This window comes from Phaethon aethereus (assembly GCF_964289735.1).
Source record: "Phaethon aethereus genome assembly, chromosome: 17".
Taxonomy (NCBI): Eukaryota; Metazoa; Chordata; class Aves; order Phaethontiformes; family Phaethontidae; genus Phaethon; species Phaethon aethereus.
Window position 1 is genome coordinate 4,008,806 of NC_138593.1, and position 17,348 is coordinate 4,026,153.

Genomic DNA, 17,348 nt, shown 5'->3' on the forward strand with positions numbered 1-17,348 from the left:
ACCCCCAGTTAGGCAGGACGGCAGGTTAATGCTGGTTAGGGCCAGGAACTCGCTAAAGCCCACCATGGCTGCCTGCAGCCTGGCCTCCACAGCAGCGCTCCGATACCACCACCACAACTGCTCCTCCAGCGCCGGGCGATCAGCCGGAGCCCTCCACCCGCCAGGAGCCCCCGCTCCGCACGGCGGCAGAGCTCCAAGCGGTGCTGCCCACAGAGCCCCTCCGCGTGGCACCGGCTGCAGCGCCGTGCCCGGGGCCGGCCACCAGCTGAACGTTTCCTCCCAGCCCCTGAGAAACCGGCGTCAACCCATGCTTTAAACACCCGGAGGACTGAGCATGCTGCCAGCGCCCCTGCGCCCGAGCACCCCTCCGTCTCCCAGATAACGCCTCCCCTCACGTCCTCAGCCATCGCCGGTTTTCCCAGCGCTCACAGCTCAAGGCTACGGGGAGCTGCTCTCGCCCTGGTTTGCTTTTGTAACCAGCTCCGGCAGCCTGCCCAGCCTGCGGTGGCACGGAGCCCGTTCCCCACCCTCACGTTCCCTTTCGCTGCTTGCCCTCCTACCCATCCACGGGTGACTGCAAAGTGCCACCGAGAGCAGGGTGCTCTCTCCCGAGCGTGAGGTCCACCTTGCTATAGTTTAACCCTCTGTTGGTATCAGACGGCCAACCCTTGCTTGGTTTTTAACCTCTCCTCAAACTCTGCCAGGCTTTCCAAGGAATTAGACTGCACTGTCTGCAATCCAACAGCAGAGAGTTACGGTGTGTCCCGAGGCTTCAGCCTCCCGGCAACTGTTACGCTTGGTCTTACGGCAAAAGGAAAAAAGGAGATGCTTAAATCTACCGAGCCTCCTGCTCTCCGTGGCTGTGAGCCCTGGAGGGAATGAGGTATGATACAGGTATATGGGGGAGTTACCTGCTCCGGTAATCGCCGGCATATTGAAAATCTCTGTCCCAGGCTGCCCAACATCTGGAGAAAAACAAAGAAGCTCTTCAGAACGGAGAGCAGCACGGTAGGGAGGGACCTGCCGAGCCAGCTGCGGCATGATCCTGGAGTCCCTGTCACAGCACCCAGGCCGACAGTAGCCCACCTCCCCAGGTCACTGGGGTAGGTCTGCGGGTGCTGACTGGGACCAGGAATAATCGCCTTTGGGAGAACCACGGCGGGCACGTTCACCAGCTGGGAAAGGGCAGAAAAGAAGAGCCCAGAGAGCCAGGGCGATGCCTTCACTCTCAGTGCTGACCTCCCTCCCCCAGCCCATAAGGTGACAAGCTCTGCGAAGTTAAACCCTCTCTCCTGCCTACGTGATTTCCAGAGGCTCAAATCCCCATATCCAGGGAGCAGGTCTGGGCAGTGGGGAGGGCGAGGAGGAGGAGAAGAAATGTTAAATCAATATTTTCCCTCTTAGCTGAGCTGTTTGACTTGGATATCACTTTCCTTAGAATAACAGAAATTCTCATCAAATAAGAGGCGTTTCCTATTTCTATATATTTTCCCTTGATAAGGGAAAGTGTGGAAGGTCATGGGGTTCAGCCACATGTCCCCAACGGGGCATAACAATACTGTTGGCTCATGGTAACATCATCCAGGAGACGAGACAGCTCGCTCCCTCTTATCCGATGCAGCTGTTGTAAGATGGATTCAAATTGAATTAGTATTGACTGTATAATGCTGGGCTAAATTAAATTATGATCCTATCTACTCTATTAGCGGTTAATGAATGAACGGGCTGAATTTCTAATATAAGCCAGCCTGGTTAGTTTTACAGAGCTATACCAATATTGATGTAGGGCTTAAAGGAACGCTGGGGGGAGATGCAGCTCAAGGAGGGAGGATTCAGCTTGGCTAGCCATTCATTAAAATATCAATTGCTCTTAAGTCTCCTCCATGCTCAGCTCATTATTTGCTTCCTACTGAGGTTAGCTGGCGCTGGGACTGACAGCCCCAGAGCAAGGAGACGCAGGGCTGGGAAGGCTCCCGTCGCCTCCCCAGATGCACACAGCCACTGCTGGCACCAGCACGGCTCGTCCCAGGAAGCACTTGGACCTCACACTTCCCAACAAACCACGGCACGATGCAGAGGGAGCTGGCTGGGAGCTCCCAGCCCTTAACACAGCAGCACCCATTCCCAAATCTCCTTTGCTTCATGTGACCTCAAGGCTTTTTTCCCCCTGCATTCCGCCTCCCCACATGTCCTTACTGTATTCCGTTTCATTTTTGTTGGTCGTGCTGAGCTTCTTGATGATCTCCTGTTTCTTGGACTTCACCATGGCAGAGTTGCTCTCAGTCAGCTTGCTGAAGAAAGCTGGAGGCTGAGTGTTGTTTCCTGGGGACTTGGACCCCATCCTGCAAAGCAAAAGACCATCGGAAACCTCTGCAACACCCAGTTCACAAAGTCCTACCCAGAGAGGCCCTGCCCTCAGCCTCGAAATCAGCCTCGGGGCTCCTGAGATACGCTGGATCTCCAGCCGTTCTCCCTATCCCTACCATCGACGCACCACACGCGCGCCAAAGCCCCTACAAACGGACAGCAGCCGGGGACGGGCCACTGCTTTGGGCTGCAAGAAAAGCAGCCTGGGCCAGGGCGAGCGCGGGGACGGGGGGAACATCCCCACGCTGCCTCCACCGCCGCCTGCCGTGGGGTTACCTCTGGTCTATCTGCTCGCCCTCGCGGTACAGGATCGGGTACGTGGCGCTCTTGGGGTGCTCCGATTCTCCCACGCCGTCTGGTGGAGAGACCGGCTCGATACAGCTGTCTGAGCCGCTCCCGGCCGAGGCTTTGCTCTGCTCCGGGGACCTGCGAGAGCGATGGGGAGATGCAATCGCTTTATTGCAACATCCTCCGTCTCTGCGCAGCAGCTCGGGGTCAGCGGGGGGGAGAAGGACTAAAATAGCTTTCCTACAGCAGGGAAAAAAGCCAAACCTTCCACACCCCTGTGGGCTTACGGTGCCTTTTAATGCGAGCCGGAGGAAGAGTGCAGCTTGGGCGTTTTTCTGCGCCGCAGGCGTGCGGAGCAGGACTGAGCCGAGACGTGGCCCAGATTTCCAGGCAGCGGGCCAGCCGGCAGCCGCCCCGAATACAGCCCCCCAGGGACGGCGGGACCAGTCCTGGGACTTGCTGGCTCAGCCCAAGCGTCCCTGGCTGGCAGGGAGGAGGGCTGGGACGTTAACCCTTTGGGGACACGGCTTTTGATTCTCCATCGTATTTGTGAACACAGGGGAGGGCAGCACCCGCCACCTCCCGTCCAGCTCGTCTGGGGCCAGGCAGGGGCTCGCTGGCTGCGGGCGACGAGATGCTGGGGCAGCCCAGGGACGAGCGACGCAGTCCCCCGATGCCTGCCCGTGGCCAGCGCCTGGGAGATGGCCAGGCTCGAATCCGCGAGGAATTCCTCACGGCAAGTTCTGGGAATTTACGTCTTTGTTCTTTCTGTGGTTTCTTTTTTTTTTCCTCCACTTTTTTTCATCTCTGGGTGGTCAGGGCTGGGCTCTCTCCCCTAATGTTATGAAGCCAACTCTAGGACCAGGCAGAGCTGGGAAGAATAGTCACATTTACTGACAAGGAAGCACCAGTTTGGAGACAGCACTCTTTCCTGGATACATCTGGGTCTCTGTTGGTGTTTGGGTGGGAGGACAGACCGTGTTCTCACACTTCCCATTTTTTAATTCCATGCAACAGCAATCAGACCTGGTATCAGCACAAGGATTTGAAAATGACTTTAAAAAGAAATACAGGTGGTGCCTGAAATGGATAGTTGCAGTTGACAGGGCACGTGTGTCTAACCTTCTGATTCACTGAGAATGATGAAGATAAAATTAACTTTGAACCAATGGAAAACACGTTACTTTGGGTTTTTTGGAACCATCTATGGTCTGAAATGTCACTGTGCCGTGACCTGCAAGGGGCTGAGGACAGTGACAGGACAGGAGGCAACAGGCACAAACCAAAACACATGAAATTCCTTCCCAACACAAGAAAACACTTTTTTACTGTCAGGGTGCTGAAACACTGGTACAGGTTGCCCAGAGAGGTGTTGAAGTCTCCGTCAGTGGAGATACTGAACACCCAGCTGGCCATGGCCCTGGACAACCTGCGCCGGCTGACCTGCCTGAGCAGGGCGTTGGACTGGATGACCTGGAGAGGCCCCTTCCCACCTAATCGATTCTGTGACACCGGGCAGATGGAGAAGGGGATCATGAACGGACTCTAAGGGGGTCTAGAGAGTATCTCTAGAACAACGGGAATGGCAAGAGAGGCACCCGCACAGGGGAAGAATGCCCAGATCAGAAGGCCATTTTACACTCTGGGCCATGTACAACCCATCTGAGCTGGGAAGCAGCGATGCCAAACGCCAGCCTGTGCCATGCACCGCCTTACTGAGGTGCCAGGTAGCCAAAGGCACCCGCCTGGCTCCTCACCCCGGATAGCCCTGGTCTGCCTGAGCTCAGACTGGCACAGCGGGTGGGCAGAAGCCCATCTGCGCCAGCTTTGCTTAGACCCTCTGACCTCACCTTTTATCGCTTTCGTTCTGTGGGGAGATCCTGGAGGCCGCCGCGTGCTCCTGCTGCTGCAGATAGGCCTCGCTGGGCGTGCGGCGCAGGTCCAGCACGGGGCACGCGGCCCCAGGGAAGGAGTACACCGGGGTCTGGATGTGGGAGTTGAGCTGCTGTGGGTGATGGCGCGTGTAGTCCTGCGTGATGACCTCCTAGAAGGAGAAACCCCCGAGTCAGAAATAGAGTTGGTTCCTACCTCTTGCTTTGCTGGGCTCAACTGAGAGAGGGCAAGAGGGAATTAGGCTGGTGTGGTCCTGCGGGGACGTAACTTCTGCCTCCAGCTCTCGTGATGGGCTTGTTGGGGACGCAGACACCCGGGCTGAACACGCCTGACGCACCCTGCTCTCTGCAGCCCCCAACCAGAGGTGCTGAGGTCTCTAGCACTGCTCCCAGCCCTCCCCCACCAGACACGTTTCAGATCAGCTCTTCCCTCCTCCCAGGAGCCCCAGCGGGAAGGCGAGAGCGAGGTTCATTACACTGATGTGCTGGGCCAGCGTGACCACCCGCTGGTTCATGCCCTTGACGCTCTGGCTGGACTGCAGGGGCTGGCACTGGGGCTGGGGGCCGTCGGGCTGCCGGAGGTGCTGCAGGTGGGCGGCTTCGGGAGCTGAGGCCTTCAGCGAGCCTGGGGGAGGCACAAAGAAGAGAGCAGGCGTGAGATGACGTCTGTGTCCCCTTCCTCGAGTGCCATCCCGGCATGGCACTGGGGCATGGCGAGCGAGAGCTGGCTGACGAAGCCCCCCTGTGCCAGCTCGGGCTCTGCTGAGCCGGCCGGCACGGCCAGCCCTGCCCTCACCTTGCTGTTTCTGCCTCAGGTCATGCTCCCCGTGCCCCTTCTCCGCCTCCTGCAGCAGCTTGGCCCCTTTCTCGTGGGACAGGCTGGGTGAGCTCACGGGACTCACAGCTTCCATCCGCTCAGGGCTGTAGCCTCCGTGGAAGCCTGGGGAAACGGGAGAAGGGAGTTAAAACCAGGAACTTGCTCGGCTTTTCCCTAGCGCTGCGGCAACCATTGCTCGTGGGTAGAGTCACACCTTCGGCAAAGTGGGGGGAAAAAGAGATGAGGAAAGAGCTGGCAGGTCACATTGCAGGGACCCCTGGAGCCACCTCTGATGGCCAGTTGTGGTGGTGGCCGCAGTAAGGAGGTGATGCCTCACTTCTGCAGAGCTGAACACTCCGCAGCTCGTGGTGACAGCATGAGAATCAGGAACTAAATTCAAGCCCTGTGGGTTCACAGTTTGCTCCCCCCCTTTCTCTCACCTACTGAAACACAGGAAGATAAAAATCCTGCTCCGCCAGGAGGGAAAGCAACACTCTGCAGGAGTGGAGGTGGCTGCGCGGGAGGTCTCGAGTGCTTTACGAAGAAAAGCCCCAAGCCGAGCATGGCCAACAGCAGGGACTTGAAAATGGGGCGCGAGGCCCTGCAGACCTCCAGATCTTGCTCCAGAGACAGCAGACTCGCACGCCGCAGGGGCAAAAAGGCTTCTTGACCTTTCTCTGCCTTTTAAGCCCTTTGCATAGACTCAAGCTACATCAAAGCAGGCAGAGCTGGAATGAGGGAGCACCAGTATCCTTCGACACAAGGGGAAACTGAGGCACGGACGGGTTATGCTTCCGCAGACCAGGGACGGAGGACAGAGGAGTCCTGGAGGAGGCACACGCTGCCTCTCGCCAGCTAAGCACGTTTGCTAACGCTCACGACTTTTGCCTCCAGAGACCTTTACCCTCCTAATGCTCAATTCCTAGAAACCGCCCACTGTAGGCAAATCTGGCAGGCGACCCACAGCGCTGCCGAGGGTCCCCGGTGCCCAGGCACAGACACACTGACCTTGCACATACCTGGGGCACGGGTAGGGGAGGACCCCCATGGAAAACCTCCCTGTGCTGGGGGCAGAGGTGCAGCATCCCCCATCACCCACGCATGCCAGCACCCCAGGGACCGCACTTCGGATCCACCCAGGATGCAGTGTCCTGCTCTGGAAAGATCTCTAACCAACAGTTAAGTCCTGGGGAACACCAGCTCCCTTCTATCAGCTCACGGCCACAGAAAAGCCGCCCCTCTCATCCGCAGCGTGACAACACTAAGCTGGAGGAAACACTGGTGCCAGCTCAGCCAGGCAGCGCAGTGTGGCCAGAGGCACATCCTTGGCCCTGGAGCACGCTGCTAGAAGGGGCCAGGACCAGACACGACCAAGTGGTGGGATGGGTGAGTGGGGATGTGCCGGCCAGAGCAGCTCTCCTCCCCTGGTCCCGCTGCCATGTCCTTCCCACCCAGGTTACAGGAAGGGGAGCTGGGTAGCAACCCCCAGCGCTGACGGCCAAGGCAGATGCTTCAGCTTGACGAAGGGGTCCCATTAAATCCCTGCGGGCTGCCTGCTGCTGCTGTATGCTGGTGGGAGCCTGGATGAATGCTCTGGGTGAAGATTGGTCCCATCAGGAATGACCTAGACCTTGGATCCAGCCCCCTCCCTGCACTTCCTTCTGGAGAAACTTATCCCAGCGCTTTTGTGTCGTACACAAGATTGCTGTTAGACGGCTCCTGTGGTCTGCTCTGGAAATGGCTGCCGAGCACGGCTGGGCTGAGCGCTGCCCTCTTGTGCAGCATCCAGCACCAGGACCCTGAGTGAGGTCACCCCAAGCGAGGGGACCCCATCCGAGCTGCATCATGCAGCAGCCCGCAAAGCCCTCTGAGATCCTGCACGCTCAATGGCACAACCATGAGCGGGGCTGCATGTGTCTGATGGCCAGCAGCCCTGTCCCGCTCACACTCCTGGTTCTCCGCTTTGCTCGTTTGATTCGTTACCCAAAACTGTTCCTTAAGGACTGCCTGGGAATTTCTAATGATGAGGAAATCAGAATTAGCAAATTGCTATTGTCTGCAAAAAGCAATACCAGGAACTGAACAATGTTTGCAAAACAGGACTTGGCAACGGGAAAAACTAAAAGAGGGTGGGAGAAGGGAAGATCCCTAAAACGTACACAAATAAAAAAGTCTGGAGTAACAAAACAACTGGGAAGCAGAGGGACAAGCACACTGGGGGAGCTGACAAAGCCAATAGCCAAAACGTGCAACTAAAAATAAGAAATAATGAAATAAAATGGGTTTCAGGCCACAGCTCTCTCACCTCTCCCCTCCAACTTCTTACCATGACTAGCGGAGTCGTTACTTAGCGAGCCTCTTTCTCGCTGCCCCTTATTGCAAGACATTTGGCGCATGATAATCACATCTATGAAGTTGGCCGCTGTCGTGGTAGTCTTACCGAGTGCTCGAAGCTCCTGTTCCTGCATTGAAAAGGGTTTACTTTGACTCTTTTCTCTACTGTGCTGCTCGGGGCCCGAGGCTGCGTGCTGCTGGTCCAGAGGGTGATGGTGCTGTTGGCTTTTCCCCTGTCCTCTGCTATAGTGATGAGAAGAACCAGGTCCGGAGGCGGGCAAAGGTCTCGACTCCATGGCTTTAATGGGTGAAGGCGACTGTTCGAGGTTGCCCCCACTGGGCAGCTTTGAGGTGAAGACGTTATTGTCAGTCTGGGGTCGTTCTGCCTTGGCTTCCCGTACCCTTGAGGCCTCTTTCTGCAGGACGGCCGGGTCCATCAGGGCTGCGTAGCCGTCTGGCGCGCTGATGGAGGAGCGCAGGGTGGAGGCCGAGGGGAAGGCAGCGGAGCGGATCGGCGAGGTGGTAGTGGTGGAGGAGGATCTGGAAGGCAAATGAAGACAAAGCGAAGATGAGAGAAGCACATGGAGAAAGAGGAGTGCTGTCACCAGAGCCCCAGCGTTCAGCCCTGCCTGGCTGAGGTCCTCCCAGGGCTCCTGAGCGTCACCCCGTGCTGGGGCAGGTGGGAAGGGCTTGGATGGGGCCTCCACCACAGTAACTGGCCGCAGAGTATTGGCTGTGGCCTGGATGCATTGACTGGAGAGAATATAACCAATGGCCAGGTCCCACAGACCTTCATAACTCCACCACCAGGCAACTTTCAGTAAGAGGAGTGATACCTGTATTTGGGTACAGGGACGCTCCTGCTTTCTCTTCTGGAAGCAGTAAAAGCCACCAGAAAAAGTGAAGGAACTGGGCACGAAAATCTGCCTCTCCCCATCACAACCTCCCTGTAAGCCCCAATCCTGCTCCCGATGAAAGGCCAAAACAATCCTGGCTCCATCTCAGAGGTGCCCCACGTGATGCTCACTAACTTAACCGCCCTGGTGCAGGGGTCCGGGCAAGCGGCAGGGACTGTGGTGGTGGGACGTACCGCAGGACGGAAGGGGTGGGGGTCTCCGAGGAGATGATCTTCATGCTCGTGTTGTGGAGCACGCTGGGGCGCTGCTGGATGGTCTCGTGGGTGCGGGGTGAGACTGGAGAGTGCTGGTGGCTGTGAGAGTGCGAGGATGAACGGCTGCTGGACTGCTCTGTACCTGGGGGAAAATACAAAGAAGGGCTTTTAGTTCTTCGTTTTATAGCCCCAACCCTACCTCCACTCAACATGGGCCCCAAGATGTGGTGCTGCTCCTCCCCAGCCTACCTGGTCTCCAGATGGGTGCATGCTCCACCGTGGTAGATGCTAGGATGGATTTTTCACGCTCCCTCTCCCGTTCCCTCTCCCGTTCCCGCTCCCGCTCAGACACCGATGATCCCGACTGTTTGGTCATGTGCGTGGGGCCTCCTGAAACCCAACCGAAAGGCAGTGAAAGGGCTGCAGACAGAGCGATTCCCCCGGGGAACGCTGCCTGCTCTTCATATCACTGTGTCTGCAGAGCAGATAAGGAACGGCTCCATCCAAGGTCACCTGGAGCAGGACAGATGGGGGCAGCCAGTGCGACAAAAGCCAGACAAATCACGCAATAGCTGTATTGGCGCCGTCTCCGGGGTACGACCTTCCACAAAGCTGTTTGCCAGCTACCAGTTTGGGGAAGAAAGGGGAAAAGCAAGGAAGTCCCCAACAAGCAGGATAGGAGCGGCTGGTTTGAGGGAGCCAGTGGGCTGGTCCCTGAGTGAGAATGAATTTGGGCTGCCCTCATCTGCCCCAGCATGCTGAGCTCATGGACCTGAATGGGTTAAGGGCATCCTGCCCAACCGCTTTCCCATGGGAAAAGCAACCTGGAGCGTTACCTGGGGAGAGCGGGGAGCTGCTGTGCCGGCTGCCGAAGGTCTGGGGGGGGCCGGGGATGTAGGTGATGCGGTCCATGGTGGTGGCAGAGGTGCCAGGGGTAGGGGGCACGAGGACGGGCAGGTGTGGCACCTGGGACAGGTCAATGATGCCTGGAGAGAGAAGCGAGAGGACTGTCAAGGAGATGCTGAGCTGCTGCAGCTTGGCCGCACTGGAGCGATGCTGGGGAGGGTCGGCCCGTCCTGCTGCTCCAGCACAGCGCAGGAGGTGCCAGCACACACGGCCTTGGGTGCAGGCTGCCCGGGGAGGGGACCCTTCCGTGGGCAAATGGAGTGTGTCCTGCTGGGAATAACCGGGAGGAAAAACGTTGAGATCTATGCCTGCTGAGCACGGGGGCTGCAGGCGGCATCCGCCGCAGCTCGCCCCAGCCGGAGAGCAACGCTGCTCTGCCTGCGGCGGGGCAGGAGCACCGCACCCCGCGCGCTCCCCAGCATGCTCCGCTTTTCGCAGAAAGCCACGTATCCTTCTGGGAGTGTGTTTTAATCTCCAAAGGCCAGCAGGGCCAGGCTGGGAAGTGCTCCCATGACCCAAAACCAGAGCTACACATAAGGAGCATCAAGTAACTAAAGATGGCAAAAAGAACATAAATTCCCCTCTGCTGTCCTCCACGCTGACCAGCCAAGTTCCTACACTGCTGGGTGACACGGTGCTGCTGGCTCGGCCCTGGGCCTCAGCGCTGGAACGGGCAGTGCCAGCCTGACCCAGGCTCCTTCTCCCAAAATGCCCCCAAACCCCTGGATGGTGCCGTGCCGGGAGGACCTGCTGCATAGTTGAGGGCGAGGGAGGGCTCCCGGGGTGACAAGCCGCGCAGCATGTCCGCCCGCTGCGCCATGGCTGTGGCTGCGGCGTTGTGGTGCATCTGCTGCGACGTGATGTAGTCGTTGATGATGGTCTGTCGGTTCTCCATGGCGGCCGTGTCCGGGTAGCCCCGGATGAGGTACGGGGGGTAGAGGTGGGGGTATGTGGGGCTCGGAGCCAGATGCCTCGGCAGGTAGTAAGCAGCAGCTGGGAGAGAAAAGAACGCAGATGTGAAGCGGCTCCCCCCAGAGACCTTCAGAGCATAACAAGGAAAAAAACAATCCCAAGCAGACCGTGCCGCTGCGGAACGTACCCGCTTCCAGTTGGATGCCCCTCGGGATGGCAGCGGGGTCAAAAGCCAGAGGGATGTGTCCTCGGTACAGGTCGACCCCGCTCACGCCACGGAGCAGGTGCTCGTACGGGGACATGGGGTGGTGGTGGTCGGCCACGGGGGCATGCGGAGACTTGGAGTTGGTGAGCTCTCTCGACGTGGGGGTGATCTTTCTGTCCTGGGACACTGGCTTCCCAGCAGTGATGCTCCCTGCAGCGAGCAGAAGGAAATGAGTCAGAGACTGAGCGTCGCGGCCAAGCCACGTCCCCGAGGGATGCCTGCAGCCAAGTGAGTCCCCCAGGGATGCTCACAGCTACCTTGAACTTGAGGGACCTTCCCCCCTCCCTGCACCACCATGCCCCGTTACGCCACCAAGGCCGAGGCGGGCCAAGCCCTGGCTGCACCAGAAGAGAAGCTTGTCCCAAACCATCCTGCCACCCCAGCGCACCCACGCTGGGCGGTCCGTGAGCTCATCCTGGCCCGCACAAGCAGCTGGTGGTGGAGCCTCGCTGCTGCGCTCCCACTGCTGCCGGGCAGAGCCAGGGACCCCGAAACTCCCGGCAATGGTGACGGAACATAGTTCAGAGCATTCAAGCACCCACCACCCTCTGGAGCCGTAAGCTCTTTCCCAGCACACGGAGGGGAAGCTGGATCATGTCAGCGACTTCTCTTGGCTCTCCCAAGCTGAGCTGGGCACTGGTGACACTTCTCACCCAACCTGGGACGCGCGTCGCCAGCTCCTGTGTCCGTAACAGCAGGCTGGGGACAGCGGCTGACCCCGAGCCACCCCGAGCAGCGTGACCAGACCCCTTGCGCCATGCTGCACACCAAACGCTGCCTGGCCCTGGCTCGGGGAGCAAGGAGCAGCTCCCTCACGCGCACACAGAGGGATCCAGCTCCATCGTTCCTGACTTTAAAACAACCGGGGCTGCAACGTGGGCCACGCTCCCGCTCCTTTCACAAAGCTTGCTGGCTCAGCGCGGCCGCTAATAAATCAAATCTACTGCTGGTGCAGAAGGAAAGCTCAGGCGACTTGGGGAAAGGTGCCTTCCAACTCCAACCCACACCACGGGGACCCCTCCTGCCGATCCTCTGCAGCCCAAAACTCTGTGAGCTCCAGACACACAGAACTCCACCTTCCCACTGGCATTTTGCAGCAACATTGATTTTTTCCCTTGGGATCCCTCCCCACTGCCCAGGTGCTGCCTGCCCTGCACTGTGCTCGCTGTATGTGCCAATCTCAAAAAGCCGACAACATTTGAAAGCTTCCCCCAAAATGATTGACCTAATCGGGACGACAGCAGAGGCTGCAGCAATGGGACACACCGACCACGGAGGGCTGGAGCTGGCCCAGCCGGCAGCGGGTGACGGGGCAGGCTTTTTGGAGGAGCTCTGCACTGCACAGCCCCATTTCCCGCTCCTTGCCGGGGAGGCGCGTCCTGGCCTCGGTTTTCGGCAGACTGCGCCGTCTTGTGCTGCACGCCCCCAAATCACAAGACTCTCAGGTGAGGACGAGGGTTCGCAGGCGGGAGATGCAGAAAGCCCCGAAGCAGTTACCTGCAGCTAGCAGGCTTGGTGGGACACGGCACCTCGGGGACTGGCTGCAGATCCTGCCCACCAACGTGCCGCGAAGCAAGAGGGGATCACGAGAGCACTGAGCCCAGCCCAGGCACGCGCCAGCTCCCTGGGAGCCCCAGGTCTGGCGCTGGGGCCAGCGGACGACCGATGCCGGGGGCACGGGCAGACCCTGCCTGGCACAGGTGGCCGGGCCGGGGAGACAGCAGATCCCCAAGACCAGCCGCACTGCCCGGATCCACCGGCTCAGAAGGGATTAGAAGTTCCTGGCAGTGAGGCACTCAGGTGCCCAGGTGACAGATGAGGCATAAACGCACCAGGTAGGCAAACACACCCTAGACCAGCAAAAAGCACGAAGATCCCCCCACCCGGTGCACCAAGCACTACTTTCCCACCCGCCTGTAGAAACAAGGGTGCCCTGGGCCAGCGCTGGCACTGGGAAGATGCTTTCAGAACACCACCAGCTTCACCTGCCGCGGTCCAAGTCTCCCTTTGGTCACCCCGGCGCAGACGTGGGGTGCCCTGGCTGCAACCGTGTGAGCACCCCAGGAAGGGAGCTGAGCCCCAGCCGCGCCTGGCAGCTGCCCCAGTGCCATGAGTCAGCTGCAGCCGCGGGCAAGAGTGGGCGCAGGGTGCTGGGGAGAACGGGTTCGACGGGCACCTGCCGGGAACGGCTCGGGCAGGTGGGGTCAGCAGCCACCTCCCGCACACCTCACCCGCCCGGCTTGCTAGAAATCTTAGCGTCAAATAAAAGGTTTGCCGAGTACCTTCGTGCTGCCGCGGCGTGGTCTCCCGCGTGGAGACCGGAGACCCTCTGTGCAAGTGGCTGCCGAACGCTGTGCTGTGCCCTGCCTGGTGGTCCTCGTAGGCGAGGGCACTTTGGTGGGGCTTGCCCGGCTCGGGTACAATCACAGGAGCCCCTCTGGCGATGGAGCCACCCGAGTTTGTCACTGGGCTTGGCCTGTTTTTCAGGCTCTCTTCATAAGCTCTTTCCAGGTTCCTCGGGTCTTGGATGACATCCAGTGAGTGCACAGAGTGAAAAGTCCTGCCAGGACTGCCGATGATGGACCGCACATCGTGCTTTTTGGTACTCGAGGAGGAAGAGCCGCTGTCATACTTCAGTGGGGTACCCTGAAGACAGAAGGCAGAGGGGATGTCAAAAGGGCGTAGGGCAGAAGGGGATGCAGTGACCGCATCCCACCGGTTTCAATGGGACTCGTGTTTCCTCGTTCAGTGGGTCAGTACACCGGTTTACTTGGTCAAACGGCAACAGCCATCGGCAAGGCAGAGATAATAGCTCCGCACGGCGCAGGGCAGGGTGGAGCGCCCATCTTGCATGTCTTGTTGTGCTTCAACAAGATGATGGTGAGTCACTGCCGAAGGCTGGCTGTGCCCATCACGCCTCTCTCCTACACACACTGTGAAATGAGGTAGGACTATGAGGTGCCATGGGAACCCTCCAAATATTTGGAGCCCAACAGGAGACAGCCTGCCACGTTTCATCCTAACTGCTGGCCTTGCTGGGTTGACACTTGCCCATAAAGGGAGGAGACCAAGATTATGTGCACCCAGAGTCACAACTGCCCAGGGCACCGAATTGACTCTGGCCTTGAACAAGAGCAAAACGCGTGCCCTTCTGCTTACGCATGTGGATGGAGCACCGCTTTCTTAACGTGCCGGGGTGCTCAGCTCCCTTCCCTGGGTTTTGTATTTATCCACTGGGAGGTATCATAGAATGGTTTGGGTTGGAAGGGACCTTTAAAGATCAAAGGATGGGGAAGGGCAACCTGTATCCAAGCAAAGCCTCAATTGTCACCAGCGATGTGTTTGCATCCCGAAGCCCTCTCTGCTCTCCTTTTACCCTGGGAATGGTCCCCAGGGTCTGTGCAAGGACAGCAGCCTGAGTAGGACCGATCTCGTCTGCTGTTCGCCCAATACTCACCTGCGTGATGGAGCCTTCCTTCAGAGGTCTCGCCAGAGAGATGTCTGGCGTTCGCCTCAGCTCCTCTCGGGGAATCTCATGGATTGATCTTCCCGCTTCTTTCACCGTGGCCACCAGGCCTTCATGGGCTGGTTTCATTTTCAGAGGAGTAAGGCCTTCATGAGACCTGACCTTGTAGGCATCAGATAAGTCCCTCGGGGGAGTGTTTTCCCTCTTGAGCTGTTTGGCTTCTCTTCTGAGGTAGTCCTCATGGGCCTCCACGTAGGACCGAGGTATTCCTGCAACCCCCAAGCAGACGATGGATGCAGAGGGTGATTCCCCAGCCAGACACCGGACTCCCAGTCCCCACGTGGATGCTCAGTTCAAGGGGGTCTCTAGGTAGTGCATGTAACTCAGGGACTGGTACACAACTGAGCACACAGAGCAGCTATATCACTAATGCAGCTGGGTCACCTCACATCTACCACCACTTTCTGGACCCATTCTGCACTAGTTTCAACCTACCTTCATGTGAGTCATGGAGAATTTCACCCCGACTTTGGCGAGAGCTTAGGTTGGTAGAAGCTGAGCAAGACTGAAAAGTCTCTCTGAGGACAAAGCTGAGGCTGCAGAGATCTGCAGCTGGACCTTGATGCGTCCACCCTTGTTTCCTCCTGCCCTAGCCTGACAATAAGAGCAACTAGCCTGACAAAAAGTGATACTCCCCCATGTTACCTCTGGCTGTGGCCATCTTCTGCTTGCAGGTTTTACCTTGTGTAATTGAGCCCCGCATGTGATGCTGCTCCTTTAGGTTATGGGGGCTGTGTCGGTCTGGAGGGATCGCTCGACCCATGAGACCTAGAAGGGGGAAAGTTGTGTTGTGACACAGGAGTTCATTTACAATTAATACACAATAACAGTGTTACCAGGGACTCCTGGAACAACAAGGGAAAACATCAACAATTTCTAAATTACTTGATTTCTCTTTTTTTTAACACATGCTTCCTTCTTTTGTAGTCCTGAAACTGGTCTACCAGGACAGAAACCAAAGGCAAGTGGGCCAGTCTGGGTCCCTTTTTTCCCATGCTGGTCAGACGCTGTCCTGTTGGGATGTGCTGCAGGGTACCAGCTAACCACAGCCAAAACACAGGCACGGGAAGGTGCATCGTGTAGACAAGAGACAAGATGGGTCTCTGCAGGTGACTACTAACACGTGGGTGAAAGGTTTCACCCAGACCCACCTTCAATGCTGGCAGATAAGGTCTCACGGGCTGATAAGCCCCGGCTGATCCTCCCCTCCATCATATCGTAGGTTCGCTTGGTTCCTGTGGTCTCATGTGAAGCTCCCGAGCTCCTGCTGTCTTCTTTGGGACACTGAGAAGCAGCAACTCCACCTGGGGAAGGGAACACCGAGAAGCACCGTCAGGAGCACAGAAAGTCAGCACCGGCCAAGGGAGGGTGTTTACTGCTGTCTGCCTGCGTCGCTGAAAGGTCGGATCCCATCCCGGCATCAGCCACCGCCTGGCAACGCCAGAAGCGTCGCACCAGGTTGGCTTCCAAGAAATCCAGCTGGTGTTTTCTCCCCTCCCTGCCTGCCTCAGACTCCAGATCTGTGCCTCCCGCGCGAGCATCCGCCCTGTCGTGTCCCGCGCCCTCCGTCCCCGGTGGGGGCCAGACGTAGGCAGCGGGACAGCCCGGAGCCCGCGCGGCACTGGTATGAGCAGCTGCGGTTCCACGGAACTTGGCCCTGTGGGTCTGGGGATTTTTATTTTATTTTTCCCTGTTTGTTTTCTTTTTTGCTAGTCACCTACTGTATGGGATCATGGCCAGCCTTAACATTTCCCGAGACACTCCCTGGGTGAGAAAATCAGGAGAAAGGGGGAAGAGGCAAAGTTGAGAATGATCCCTTTGAAACGGCGGTGAGCCCGCACAAGAATTGGGAGGGTCGGCGAAAAGTCCCACGCAGGACTGCTGGGGCAAGCGCCCGCGTCACAGGAGGCCACCGACCACGTCCCTGTCCAAAGGTGGAGCAGATGCCAGGCAGCATCACGCCCGCCCCGGGCGACAGGCATCCATCACGTGCGGCGAGCTGTGTGTTCAGCAGCAGCTTCTGATCCAGCTGAATGTCTCGTGCTTATGTAACGAGCTCCAAACGGGGACGTTGGCTTGGAGAGATAATTGCCTCTGCCCGTCGTCCCTGGCCTGGCTGCCCCTGCCAAGGATCGCCGGTGCCCTGACCCTCCTCTTTCTGGGCAGAGAAGGTGGTTATACAATTAGAGAAAACGGAGGAGAAGTTAAAAACATTCTTTCCGTCGCGAACAACTGAGAACAAAAGTCCTCCTTGGCAAAACTAGCAATTAATAAAACGGGATCATTACAACTTCACACGCACTATTGGTTTCTGCAGTCAGCACCCACTCAATCCGGAAGGGGTTTGGGGATGTGTGCGGGGAAACAAGAGGGGGATCTGTCCCCGAGCCTTCACTTCAGATTCGTTTGACGGGAGAAATCTGGGGGTGATGTTCAGAACCAGCCAAGGACCTTGCGGCAGACGCAGGGCAACGTGCCTGCACTGTCATCGAGGCACATCTGTTGCCAACAGCCCTCCTGCAGAAGGGGACGCAGTCCCGGGCCCCCTTTGTGCCTCTGGGAAGCAAGGGGAGGGCGCGAGGGAGAAGAGAGACTAAACAGAAAGAAAACCACTCCAAACCCACGTCCCATGCCTTGCAGAAGCCATCAGCAATCATATGCGGAATGAGAATAACCAATCTAGCCCAATTCAGCTCGCACATGCTACAGGATCTCGTCTCATTACAGCCCTTTTATTTTAAGCACCCTCATGACACTGAAGAATTTGCAATTTTTTTTCTGCTTGCCAAAATTCATGATCACCAACAATTTCAGTTTTCTTATTTAATTTTTTTTTTTTAACTCTTCCGCTCCGGGCTGCGAAGCCTTGCCGGGCTCTATGTGAGGAAGGAGAGAGGCAGCAGGACGGGTTAGGCTGCGGGAGCACGCGA

The 17,348-nt window shown here is 57.9% G+C and overlaps 1 protein-coding gene across 1 annotated transcript in view; it reads right to left on the reverse strand.

The window, feature by feature from the left end:
- Positions 1 to 17,348, reverse strand: part of NCOR2 (nuclear receptor corepressor 2) — a gene marked incomplete at its 5' end in the record, with an annotated part of 178,131 nt that overhangs the window by 4,343 nt on the left and 156,440 nt on the right. Inside the window, 16 exons of the mRNA XM_082007798.1 lie at positions 912 to 965; positions 2,197 to 2,342; positions 2,644 to 2,793; positions 4,506 to 4,699; positions 5,024 to 5,172; positions 5,344 to 5,487; positions 7,805 to 8,238; positions 8,789 to 8,951; positions 9,059 to 9,199; positions 9,646 to 9,795; positions 10,463 to 10,708; positions 10,815 to 11,042; positions 13,175 to 13,538; positions 14,350 to 14,627; positions 15,100 to 15,186; positions 15,570 to 15,722. Of these exons, the coding sequence (XP_081863924.1) occupies positions 912 to 965; positions 2,197 to 2,342; positions 2,644 to 2,793; positions 4,506 to 4,699; positions 5,024 to 5,172; positions 5,344 to 5,487; positions 7,805 to 8,238; positions 8,789 to 8,951; positions 9,059 to 9,199; positions 9,646 to 9,795; positions 10,463 to 10,708; positions 10,815 to 11,042; positions 13,175 to 13,538; positions 14,350 to 14,627; positions 15,100 to 15,186; positions 15,570 to 15,722 (3,081 nt within the window). The remainder of the gene's footprint in view (positions 1 to 911; positions 966 to 2,196; positions 2,343 to 2,643; positions 2,794 to 4,505; positions 4,700 to 5,023; positions 5,173 to 5,343; positions 5,488 to 7,804; positions 8,239 to 8,788; positions 8,952 to 9,058; positions 9,200 to 9,645; positions 9,796 to 10,462; positions 10,709 to 10,814; positions 11,043 to 13,174; positions 13,539 to 14,349; positions 14,628 to 15,099; positions 15,187 to 15,569; positions 15,723 to 17,348) is intronic.